The sequence below is a fragment of the Neofelis nebulosa genome, chromosome 10, assembly GCF_028018385.1.
Source record: "Neofelis nebulosa isolate mNeoNeb1 chromosome 10, mNeoNeb1.pri, whole genome shotgun sequence".
NCBI classification, from domain to species: Eukaryota; Metazoa; Chordata; class Mammalia; order Carnivora; family Felidae; genus Neofelis; species Neofelis nebulosa.
In genome coordinates this window covers 68933110-68945354 of record NC_080791.1, presented here as the reverse complement: position 1 = coordinate 68945354, position 12245 = coordinate 68933110, and the positions used below count along the sequence as shown (strand labels likewise).

General features: G+C 50.6%; 1 protein-coding gene and 1 long non-coding RNA gene across 8 annotated transcripts in view; one reads left to right on the top strand and one right to left on the bottom strand.

The window, feature by feature from the left end:
- The window catches only part of PARVA (parvin alpha), a 192656-nt gene that overhangs the window by 21967 nt on the left and 158444 nt on the right, over nucleotides 1–12245 (bottom strand). For all 7 annotated transcript variants that reach the window (XR_009249771.1, XR_009249773.1, XR_009249774.1 and 4 more), the window contains exons 11-12: nucleotides 9540–9641; nucleotides 8728–8800 (exon numbers count right to left, since the gene is read on the bottom strand). Coding sequence is in view for 1 of the 7 variants with exons in the window: in XM_058688275.1 (XP_058544258.1) it covers nucleotides 8728–8800; nucleotides 9540–9641 (175 nt within the window). In the remaining 6 variants the exon portion in view is untranslated. The remainder of the gene's footprint in view (nucleotides 1–8727; nucleotides 8801–9539; nucleotides 9642–12245) is intronic.
- The window catches only part of LOC131487489 (uncharacterized), an 80885-nt gene that overhangs the window by 9845 nt on the left and 58795 nt on the right, over nucleotides 1–12245 (top strand). The gene's annotated exons all lie outside the window — the stretch shown is intronic.

Below are 12245 nucleotides of genomic sequence, written 5' to 3'. Positions count from 1 at the left end.
AGGCCCCCTCTCTGCTCTGGTCCCCCTGCACACACTCCCTTGGAGAGCTGTCCTTTGAAGAATGGGAGTAGAGAAAACAAACAAGAGAAAGAATTCTTCCTCCTATTTAGGAGTGCGTATTTAGGTAAATAAATCAGGAAAAACAAAAGAAAAAAGAAAAGGAAAGAAAAAGGCAAAAGCCCATGTCAGGAGAGTGGTTACATTTAGGGAAAAGGCTGAGGACACCGTAGCTGGAAGGAAACTGGGAGCTGGGTGGTGGTCACGTGGGTGGCTTGCTGGCTGAGATTTCGCCGACCTGTATGTTTATGTTGCATGTACCTTTCTGTATATGTGCTGTTTTTCACCACGAGAATGATTTTTAAAAACCGAACTATGCAGAGGGTCAGATGAGGTAAATGGTGTAAGATTCAAAGTGGGGAGAGCTTCTGCTGAACCCCTGGGAAAGGAGGGATAGGGGAAGTTATCCGAGCTCTAACCACGCCCGGGTCAGTAGGGACAGGGATCCTTCCAGATCGGGCAGAGAAGGAGGCCAGTGGCTCCAAAAGGCTGGGTTGTGGCTCCCAGGTCTTAGCCTTGGGACCCTTGCAGCTGTGGCTGCCGCAGCTAGGCCCCCTCAGGCCCTAGCGTCCAGGCTCTGCAAAGATCAACGCTGACTGGGCTACAAGCCGAGTCCAGGGCCGGGACACCTCCTTAGGGCTGCCCCAACTTCCTCACAGGCCTTATCCCAGCTGTGACCAATCCTGCTCCACCCTAGCTGGGCTCGGATCCTGCTCCAAGTTCTCTTGCTGATAGACCAGGGTCTCCCAGGAACCACTCGAGAGGCCTGGAGCTCAGCTTCCTTTTCTGCTCCCATTTTGGTTCAGGCATGTATAGAGTCTCCCTAGATCTAGGGCCCTGTCCAGCAGCTCTGCCCTGCTACCTTGCCTTGCCCCTGCCAAGGTACCCTCTGCCAGGAGTCCTATGCCCTGTGGGCTAATTCCTGCTTGTCCCTGACTGCTTGCTGTTGAGTAGTTCTTAAGTTCCACTCAAGTCAATCATTAAGAAGTTAGTCAAGGGAGGAATTGTTGGAAAGCAGAGAGGGACAGAGGTGAGCTCAGCAAGGGACTGAGCATGAAAGGAAGGTAGGGTAGTACTGGAACGAGTGCAACAGGCTCCTGACTGGACTCATCAAAGCCTCTTGCCCTCTCTAATCCATGCTACCCACTGTAGGTAGACTATTCAGTCTCTGGGTATGGTTGTACAGGATGTACACTGCACAACTCCAGGGTGCATTGTTCACATTTTTGCGGTATCATTACCCTAGGCCACGGCATAAATGGCGCCCCTCGAAATTGTGCAGCTCATAACTTGTATGGCCATATAATTATTTCACTTAAGATAAGGTCCAAAATCTTAAATCACGACTTTGCAAGGCATGATGTGAACCGGCCCACCTTTCCAGTCTCACTTCATGCCACACTCCCTGCTCATTCACTATGTGCAGGTCACACAGACTTCCTTTCACTCCCCCCCCCTCCCCCCCCCCCCCCCCCCCGCCCTATGGCTGTGCTTCTCCATCACCTTGGCCTCTGCACATGCTGTTGCAACATCTAGATTACCCTTCCCAAATAGCCAACGCCTGAACTTTCTGCAGATCGCAGCTCAAAGCACTGCTTCCTTAGGAAAGCCTTCCTGACAACTGGCCTTGGTGAGGGTGCCCTGCTTTATGGTCTCAGAGCCCCCATGCTTTCCATAGCACTCCCTCCAGTTCTAAATTGGTGATTTGGTGCTCATTTGATAAAATCTGCCTCTGTCCTGGACTGTGTGTGACTTGATCACAGCCAGCCAGCCTTATTTTGCATCTGCGGCTTAATCTGGTACCTGGCATGTGTAGACCTTACAAGATACGAATAGATAGATGAATGAATGATTGCCCAATGTCATGCGAGCCAAGGAAGAAAATTCTAGGGAGAAGAGAGAGCTGATAGGGCTCCGTGCTCCCACAAGGGTGAGACTGGAAGGAGTTCCCAGGGGACATGGCTCTAACTGGTGGCTGGCCAGAGAGCAAAGCCACGTGCAGGTGGAGGCCACGTGTTAGCCACAGAATGGGCAGATGAGGAATGGAGGCTGTGGGCATGGGCACAAGGGAGGAACTTGGGGGCTGATGGAGGAGAGGCAGAGATGGATGCAGGAGGATTTGTTCTCCCCTTTTAAGGACAGGTGAGTTAGGAGGTTTCTAGAGAAGGAAAATGCCCACTATGGGAGAATGTCTCAAGCTGACCATTTAATTTTAATGCCTGCTGAGGTTTGAAGCCCATCTTCACGACAGCTATGTAACCCAGTTAAAGTCACTTGACTTCCTTGAGTCCGTTTTCTCACTGGTAAAACTGGGTTTACAAGAAACATCTAGAACACGTGAAGGCCTCCCTACACGGTAGTTTTCCTTCCCCTTTCTCGTCTTCACCTGTTATGTACAGCTGCCAAGTCTGTGTAGTGCACAACTCCAGGGGGTGCCATTTACATAGACGGGGCCGCACTCCCTGGGAAACTCGAGTTCCTTCTTTCTATAGGCCATCACCACCAGGTAGGCCTGGTGAAGAGCGGGGACTACAGTCAGAGACACTGACAATGGTCTGTTCTTATCAAGAGAGCCAACTACCACACAGTTCCAAGCAGGTCAGCAGATGGGCTATGTCAGCCAGGGGAGAGGCTCTGGATTCCTGGGAATGAACTGTGACTCCATGCTATATAAACAGAACCTCTTGAAAGCCCTGGCCTAATAAATTGTGTGATTACTAACTCAGTACTGCTCTGATGACCGCTGTGTGCTGGCCCGGGGCCCCTCTCTGGGAGCGGTCTGCACAGTGGAGCTCCTGGTTAGAAACAACCAGAGCTGGTCAGCTGGCTGGCTGTGGCCAAGGGAGAGACCAATCAGACCCAAGACTACTCTAGGGAGAAAATAGCCTCTGGCCAAGGGGAAAAGGCTCCATGTTTGCTCCTCTCGCCCGGCGGCATTAGGAATTCTTCTTGTTCATTAGCTGACCATCCAAAATGAGTTCATGGTTCTCTAAAGGATGCAGAAGTCAAAGGGGCGTGGGGAACTCTCTTCACACAGTCTTTACAGAGGGACAGGGCCCTGTATGGCCATGCCCTCCATGGAGCCATCTGTGCCACAAGTCTCCCTTATCCCAGCCTGGACCAGTTGCTGAGGCCCTTTCTCAGAAGTTTTCCAGCTGGGTCCCCAAATCCCTTGACCAAGGTGGGAAGACACTGGTAGCTCAGTGCCACCAGGTGGTGGGGGCTGGAATAAGATGGACAGCCACAGGCCAGCTGGGGTGAGCCAGCCTCCATCCCACTCCTGATGGATCTAGCTCATTCTTAGTCCCTGCCTCACTTTCCTGTCTGCTCCCTATTCCCCCCCTCCCACCCACCGTGGGATAGGACCCATCCTTTGGAGATGCGCCATATTGATGTTGGTCTGCTACCTATCTGGCGCTCTTGCTCTTTTCTTTACATACTAAAAATATTTAAATATGACGAACATCCAGAAAAGTTCACGTAACCTACATGTATGGTGTTAAATGCTTGGAAGAGAAACCCTATGTAACCACCACCCATGACAGAAGCAGAACATCGTCAGCACCCTCAAAGAGCCCTGTCCCCGTCTGGTACATTCATTCCTGCCTGGTACTAGATTTCTCCTGAGTCCCCACTTGGCTATCATGCTAGAGTCTTAACCACGTTCAGTGACACCTCTCCCTGAATAATAACAGGGTAGGCATGTGCATTGGAAGACAGGTGGTGTAATCCCCCAAATAAAAAGCCATCAGCTTTATGCCAGTGTTCCAAAGGCTTCGCTGGCCGTGAACTTGATGCTAACACTTGGCGTACTAAAAGTTTATGAAGCCTGGGCAGCAAAAGTCATCTGAGATGCAAACCCAGTTCCCAAGAGACTTCAAGGTACAACAGAATTTTGAATGTCAGAGGATGGTCGTGAGCTTATTCCGGTCATAAGCCCCTCTCACCTGGAAAAGATAACCAGTATCCTGATTCTTATGGTGATTATTTCCTAGCTCTTCATAATTCCACCAGCAACATAGGTACCTTTAAATAGCAGATTTTAGTTTTGCTTGTTTGATATAAATGGAATCTACTAATGTATTCTTTGGTGATTTCCTTATTCAAAATTCTGTGTGTAGGGTTCATCCATGTTGCGTGGGCTGTTCATTTTTTTTTTTTAAATGCTTATTTATTTTTGAGAGAGAGAGAGAGAGAGAAAGCAGAGTGTGAGCAGGGGCAGGGAGGGGCAGAGAGAGGGAGACACAGAAACAGAAGCAGGCTCCAGGCTCTGAGCTGTCAGCACAGAGCCTGATGCGGGGCTCGAACTCACAGACTGTGAGATCATGACCTGAGCTGAAGTCGGACGCTTAACCGACTGAGCCACCCAGGTGCCCCTGAGCTGTTCATTTTTGTAAATGATTTTGAGGTGTAATTTGTTTTATTGAGCTAGAACTATAATTATCCAGCTCTAATTTTACAGTTTTTCAAGAATAAGTGCTTCTCAATTTGTTGTCTACTTACAGTCAATTTTCAGTGCCTTGAAGTGGTCATTTTTGATCCTTTTGTCTGGTTTTATACTTGCCTTTTTGCAGAGAATAATCACTGACCTCTTCATGCTACAGTAACTAGAAGTCTTTCCTCCAATTTCTCTGTTCGTTTATTGTCATTGTTGTGTATTAGTCCATGGTGTGGCTGTTCTCCAATTTATCTAGGCTGTTGGGGTGTGCTGTCCAGTCTAGGCTATCATGGATAGTCTTGGACTAGTTTAGTTCCTGGTGTATGGACATGCATATGTATGAGCGAGTTATTGCATCACAGATGTATTAGTTTCCTATTGCTGCTGTGACAAATTATCATGTAGTTGGTGGCTTAAAACAACCCACATTTGTTATCTTGTAGTTCTAAAGGTCAAAGTCCAAAATGGGCTTTGCTGGGATGAATTAAGGTATCAGTAGGCTTGCGATCTCTTTTGGAGACTCCGGGGAGCACTAGTTTTCCTGCTTTTTCTAGCTCTGGGGATTAGCTTCTGTAAGCCTGCATTCTTTGGCTTGTAGCCCCTTCCATCAGCAAAGCCAGCAATGGCTGTTTGAGTCTTTCTTATGCTGCCTCACTCTGACACTGAGCCTTTCTGCTTCCCTTGTGATTATACTGGAACTATCCAGATGCTTTGAGATAACCTCCCTGTCTCAAGATCCTCAACTTAATCACATCTGCAAAATCCCTTTTGCCATGTAAGGTAACCTATCATCAGGTCCGGGGGATTAGGATGTGAACATTTTGGGGGCCATCGTTCCGCCCACCATATAAAGCATTACAAATCTCCAACTACATAACATAAAGACAGTAAACTATACAATATATAACGTATATAACATAAAGACAAACTGCTTTAGAAGAATGGTTGTATTTATAGTCACACCAATAGTTTCTGTTGCTCCACATCCTTGCTAACCCTTAATACCATCAGTTTTAAATTTTTGCCACTGTCTTGTGTGCACACTATCTCCTAAAGGAATGAGGAAGAGAAATTGAACCATTTTCCGTATTTCTAGCCACTAAACAAGTCCTTTCCAAATGAATTGATCACTTGGACCTCAGCTTCTGTCACCTGCCTGGCTTTTTAGCGTTGCCTGAAGTCTGGCCCCAACTTTCGGACTCTTTAAATTTTAGATATTCCATCAGCCTGCTGGCTGACCTACAGCCTTCATTCCTGCCTGGTACTAGATTTCTCCTGAGTCCCCACTTGGCTATCATGCTAGAGTCTTAACCACGTTCAGTGACACCTCTCCCTGAATAATAACAGGGTAGGCATGTGCATTGGAAGACAGGTGGTGTAATCCCCCAAATAAAAAGCCATCAGCTTTATGCCAGTGTTTCAAAGGCTTCGCTGGCCGTGAACTTGATGCTAACACTTGGCGTACTAAAAGTTTATGAAGCCTGGGCAGCAAAAGTCATCTGAGATGCAAACCCAGTTCCCAAGAGACTTCAAGGTACAACGGAACTTTGAATGTCAAACAGTATGGCAGAGAATGAGTTTTCCTGACCTTAAAAACATTTGCCATGAAAAACGCCTCCACCACAGCCAGTCTGATTTTGGAAGAACCCTCAAAGAATTACCCACACTGGCACCTTTTGTAAAGTCTGCAGCATTTACCACTGAATCTACTTTCCAGGTAGAAGCACAGAAACCAGAGGGAATGCTGGGGTATATACCTCTCACAAAGTACAATTTCACAAAATGCCATTTCAGTTCTCCTTTACGCACTGGAAATTTTCAGTGTGGGCATGATGCCCAGTGTAACAACAAATAAAGCAGATGTGTTTTTCCATGGCCATGGGTCAGGAAGTCCCATATTAAGCAGTTCAGTCGGTAATTGTATGAGAAATGTCCTCTAAATGCTGAAATAGCCTTGTAGGTTAATTGATATTGGGAAGGCTGTCTGTTCCGAGAGAAATAAATGCCTGAAAATGGACGTATCAGGAGGAGTACTTCCCATCCGTGACCAGGAAGTTTCATATTAAGCGGCTCGAGAACATGGAAAGAGAAACCCTGGCCAGATCTCTCCTCTCCTGCTTTCCCTCCTACTCTGAAGCGGGTGCCCATCATCTGGCCCCAGGGCTCAGAGTCCGTTCCTAATGGCATGAGGATGGCCAGAGTGACCTTGCCAGGAGAGGGCTCCTAGAAGGAGACCAACCTTGCTAGAAGCCCTCCGGCAGTGACCAGGCGCTCAGAACAGGTGGCAATAAATGAGAATAAGGGATTGGCTTTTGTTGGCGGGAGCTGAGTTAATGAGGTCTGTGATAAGGCATGACACCGGGACACAACCCGCATCTTCATAATCTACCTATCTCCTCTGGTTTTCCTGCTTTCTCCTCCAGCTTCAAGAAAGGCATTTGCACCAGATACTGCCCTTAACCCTTTTCTTTCCTCGGCGTGCTTTCCTGTTGTTCAGCTTCCGTTAAGTGGGAGACTTCCAGTTACATCACCATAGCCCTGATCTTTTCCCCGAACTCTGGTTCTTCTCGGTCAATCCTCAGGATTGAGATCCTTATGGCCCCTGCCAAGCCTGCTTTTCCTCCTGGGGTCCCCAATGCCCCACGTCTAAGTGTCTGTTCTTCACACTGCCTTCCAAATGATCTCTCTGGAACAGAGCTTCAATCACATCACTTGCCTGCCTAAGAAACTTCCATGTCTCCCACTACCTACAGAATAAAGTCCAAACTCCCTGCCTCATTAGCATCAGGGCCCTCCAGGACCTAGCACCAGTTCACTTCATCCTCACCAACCATTTTCCAATTCATACCCTTCATATTCCAGACGAATAGGCGACCGCTTCACGTTGATGGTCAGGTGCCAGGTGCTGTGCGTCAGACGTCATCCTATTGAATCTTGTCATGTGCGTGTCTCTAGGAGCTCCATTTTTATAGACATGACAAGTAGGCTCAGAGATGATTGATCGGTAAGTTGCCCAAGGCCACACGGCTAGCTGGTGGGGTGGGGACTGGATCTGGGGCTGTCACCAGCTTAGCCCCATGCTCTGCTGTCTCACAAATGGGGCTCCTCCACATCCCCCAGGCAGGACTTTTGCTCCCACTGTCATCCTATCTGGGATGCCGCCTCCTCTATCCTAACTGATCTTTACGGTTTAGCCCAACTGCCATCATCTCCACTAACCCGTCATTTGCCCAGCTGGAAGCGATGTCACCTCCTCAATTCTCTCGCTCTCTTAGCTGTCCCTCTTTCATGGTAGTGGCCACAACTGTCATTCTGTCGTGCTTACCGGGTGCACCTTTCGTGACCCCCGAGTGGCTGCGAGTGCCTTGAGGTCAGGGACAGCCCACCCCTGTTGGCACGTCACCATCTGTGGGGTCTTGGGCCCACTGGACAGTCAGTGAATGACCCTCCCCATCCCCCAAAGTGGAGGTGTGGATGGAGGAGCAGGTGCAAGTTAACAATGGGGAGCTTACGCAGCCAGCCCCTACTGATCCACTTTCCTTTAAACGACTAGGCGGGGGCAAGCAAAAGGGCCCACAAATGGAAAACAGAAAATTATCTGCAACACAGTGTTGACTCACCAGCGCTGATAAAATGGAATATTTCAGTCAGGAAGTCAATAAACGTCCGTACCAAGGAGGCTCCCAGGAGAAGCGTGCCTCCCATATGCACAGAGGCACACGGCTCCAAGCGTGAGCCCGGGAAGGCTGCATGAGCAGCCTGCTCCTTCTGTGTTTTTATTCAGTCTTACATTTTCGACCCAAGCCCAACACATCAGGCCTCGTCTTGGGGCAGAGTTGGAGTGAGCAAAGAACAGAAAAGGGAATGACGCTCAGAGCAGAGCTGCTGGTGACGACTCCCGCTTCCTCCCCTTGCCTGGCTGGGGCGCAGCTGTTTGACAGGTCAGCAGCCTGTCCAGGGACGGAAGAACCTGGAAACTGGGCACAGGGCAGGTCCTGCGGCATCCCCCGCTCAGGCCTTACTCTGCAATCCCATGTGTGGGATCTTTACTTGCAGTCACAAAGGATCTCTAGGACAGAGCAGCTGAGCCCTGTCCCACCTCCCCCTGCAAATGGCAAAGACGACTTCAGAGAAGAGACATTCCCCTGATACCAGTCGAACACGAGGCCTGCCCTGTGCCCTGAACACTCACGTGCAGGGTCTTATCACAAACCCAAGGAAGAGCAAAGTACCTTCTGGCCGTGGTTTCGGCTTTTCCAATCCCCCGTCTTGCATGAGCTCGAAGGCAAAGGAGACATTCAAGACCTGGAAAGAGAAACATGGTGGCTGTGTCATTGTGCACTGATTCCTGGATCACTGGGACTCCCAGGACCTGACCCTGGAAAGCAAAGGATCCAGCACTATAGCCAGGGGGGCAGGGGCTGAGTAAAATTGAGGCCCTGATTTGAAGGAGAAATGAAACTACCAAGATGGGCAGGCCATGTGGAGTGTGAGTTGGCCGGTCCCAGCTGGCTGTTGGTGAAACGTTCCTGGAGAAGTTCAAGATCTTCTTCCTGTCCTGCTGTGTTCTCAGGTCAACTGCCAGGACTTTAAGCTTAGGCACTCAGGGTGCACAGTTGAAAGGATCAGACGGAAAACATGTTCAAGAGGCAGAGAAGGGTTTCTGCTTTGGACCAAACGTCCCTTGTCTAGCAGGCATGCCGTGGTACTCATGAGAGGCATCAGAACCCGGCTGAGTGTGAGCATTAGGTCTGGCCGGCTCTACCGCCACCCTCCCTGTCATGTCTGGGGGGAGAGGAGGCTGGGCTGTGCCCGTGGCGGGAGCGTATGGCTAGGGGATCAGGCCGCAAAGGGAAGGAGAGCTGTTCAGGAGGCTCGGTGGTCCGCAGGTAGCTCCTTCCCAGCCCAGCTGTTCATCAGAAGGGGCCCCACATCCAACCATGGAAGACTCTGGGCAGATGGGAAGCCGCTGCCTTTTCCCCACGAGGGTGGATGGATGGGGGGATGAGGGCTGGGGCCCTCCCTTGATGGTTCCTCCACTTACCTTCTGTTCAAAGCTGTCCGGGGTCAGGAAGAAGCTGTGCAGGGGCACGAAGTAGCCCTCCAGGAGCCCCATGAGCAGCACCAGGTACACCCCATCTGCAAACTGAAGGGAGAGGGCCAGGTGAAGGCACTGGACCCCTGAGCCCCCCGAGGCAAGCCCTATCCAGGGGGCTCGTCAGCTGTCATGGCAGCGCCCTGAAGGCTCCATCCCCAGGCAGGCTGCTGGCAGAGGGTCAGTGGCAGCGGCCTGAGGCAGGAAGGCCTGTGTGCAGCAGGCCCAGCCCATGTCTGGCTGGTCCAGTCCGGGAGCCACGGCCCACTCCGGCTCTCGGCTGATCCAGCATGTATTGAACACTGAGCGTGTGCCCAGCCCTGATCTGGCCCGGGGACCGCAGAGAGAGGTCAGTGTGGCCCTGCCCGTGAGGGGCTCACAGTCTAGTGTGGAGGAAGGCAGTAGCTGCTCTGATGGAGGCAGGCACACTGGCCCGTGTGAGATTGACCGAGGTCGGCCACTCCCCCTGAAGACCATGGGGAAGGCTTCTGGAGGTGGCACAGCCTGAAAAGAGACCTGAGGGATGAGTAGGAGCTAGCTGGGGTGGGGGCAGTGGGGGGGGGGGGGGTGGGGCACAGGGAGGAGGGAAATGGGGTTGAAAGCCCACGGCAGGGTGACTTCTGCTCTGTGAACAGAGAAAGAACTCTAGTGTTCCACAGGCCTGGGCTTTCTCCTTTGTCACTTCTCGTTGTATTATTGTTTGAGAGGCAGCAGGGCGTAGCTGTTAAGTATATGGCTCTGGCCCTAGGCCTCCAGCTGTCCTGCTTATTAGCTGTGTGACTTGAGAAAGTTAGGTCACTTGTCTGTGCCTCATTTTTCTCATCTGTGACGTGCGGAGAATGAGAGTACAGTACTTGCTCTAGAGGTTCATCATGAGGATAAAGCAGTTAATATGTGCAAGGTGCCCAGAACACTGTTTGGCATGTAGGTGACACTAAACATTAACTATCACTATTACTATCTGGGACAACAGCAAAGCAGTCAGGATACAACTTCCTGGCTCCTGTTGACGAAGCACAGCTGTGTGCTGAGGACCACAGCGAGAGGCATAGAGCCTGGTCCCTTCCATCAAGGACAGTTGGGAACCTGGTCTGAGGGACAGTAGGCTCCTGAGTGAAGTGGGAGGTGCGGGTCTTCTGCTGCGGGAGGGCAAGGAGAATGTGCAGTGGGCAGTCAGCACAGGTTTCATGCAGGTGGTGAGGGGCCTGTGAGATGAGGGGCATTTGGGAGGAGTAGGCATGCCAGGGGCCAAGGATGGTCTGAGCAAAGACCTGGACGTCAGGGGCACCTGGGTGGCTCAGTTGGTTAAGCATCTGACTTTGGCTCAGGTCATGATGTCCTGGCTTGTGGATTCAGGCCCTGCATCGGGCTCTCTGCTGTCAGCACAGACTCTGCTTCCAATCCTCTGTCTAGCCTCCCCCCTCTGCCCCTCACCCGCTTGCTCTCTCTCAAAAATAAATAAAAACATTAAAAAATTAAATACAAAAAAGATCTAGAGGTCAGATGGATACCTAAAATTAGAGAACCCTTCAAAGGAGGTGGGGCCCCCAAGTCTTTGTGGGCATAAACCCCAGTTGTTAAAGAGGTCTTAAGAGCTCAAAGTTCTTGGAATCCTCTCAGGGAACTTAAAACAAAACTAGACAGAATTGCCTGGAATGTGAGCTGGACCGTGTCTGTTGGGTGACCAGCTGGTGGGCTTGTGGCTCAGGCTTCATGATGGGTGTCCCGCCCGGCCTCGAACTTGACCTTAGGAACAAGATTCTTCCCTGCTTCCAGCCAGCTGGCCTTCAATTCCAGTGGGGAGGGCCTAACCCTGACTCATCCTCAGGCCATGCCAGGGTGAACAGGAGAACAGATCCCAGCGTCTGTGTCAGAATCAAGGCCCTCCCGTGGACCTAGCTGGGCCTCTTTTTGGCAGTGGCTGGAACTGACTGAGAATAAAAAGAATCCAATATGTCTACCCAGGGGAGGACCCTGGGTTAGGGTCAGGTCTGCTCACAACTCTGAGTGCTGCTGACTTAGACTGTCCCCACCCCTGACTGCTGGTTCTGATGACTTGGTGGTTGAACCTGCAGACAGGCACCAAATGTGCCTGGCAGAGGCTGCCTCGCAACCCTCCTTGCCCGTGAAAACTTAAGTGGGGATTCCAGAACTCATTCTAGCTCTTCCGAGGACACATCACTTTTCTAGAGGGTTCCCTGTCTTCCCAAAGAGTATGGAGTACAGACAAGACACAGTGGCAGGTAAAGCTCAGTGGCAGAAATCGTCTTTGAACGTAACAGGAGGTGCCCACATATCCTCAAAAGAAAACCACACTTTAGAAGTTCATCACAGATGAAAGGGGGTTGGGAAACAGGGTATATTGCACGGTCTTTAAAAAATTTTTCTTAATGTTTATTTTTGAAGGAGAGAGAGAGGACGTGAATAGGGGAGGGGCAGAGAGAAAGGGAGACACAGAATCTGAAGCAGGCTCCAGGCTCTGAGCTGTCAGCACAGAGCCCGACGTGGGGCTCGAACTCATGAACTGTGAGATCGTGACCTGAGGTGAAGTCAGATGCTTAACTGACTGAGCCACCCAGGCGCCCCGTATTGCACAGTCTTTAAGTACCTCCTGATGAAGGTTAATTATAAAGGCGGGGAAAGCTTTACAGTAGA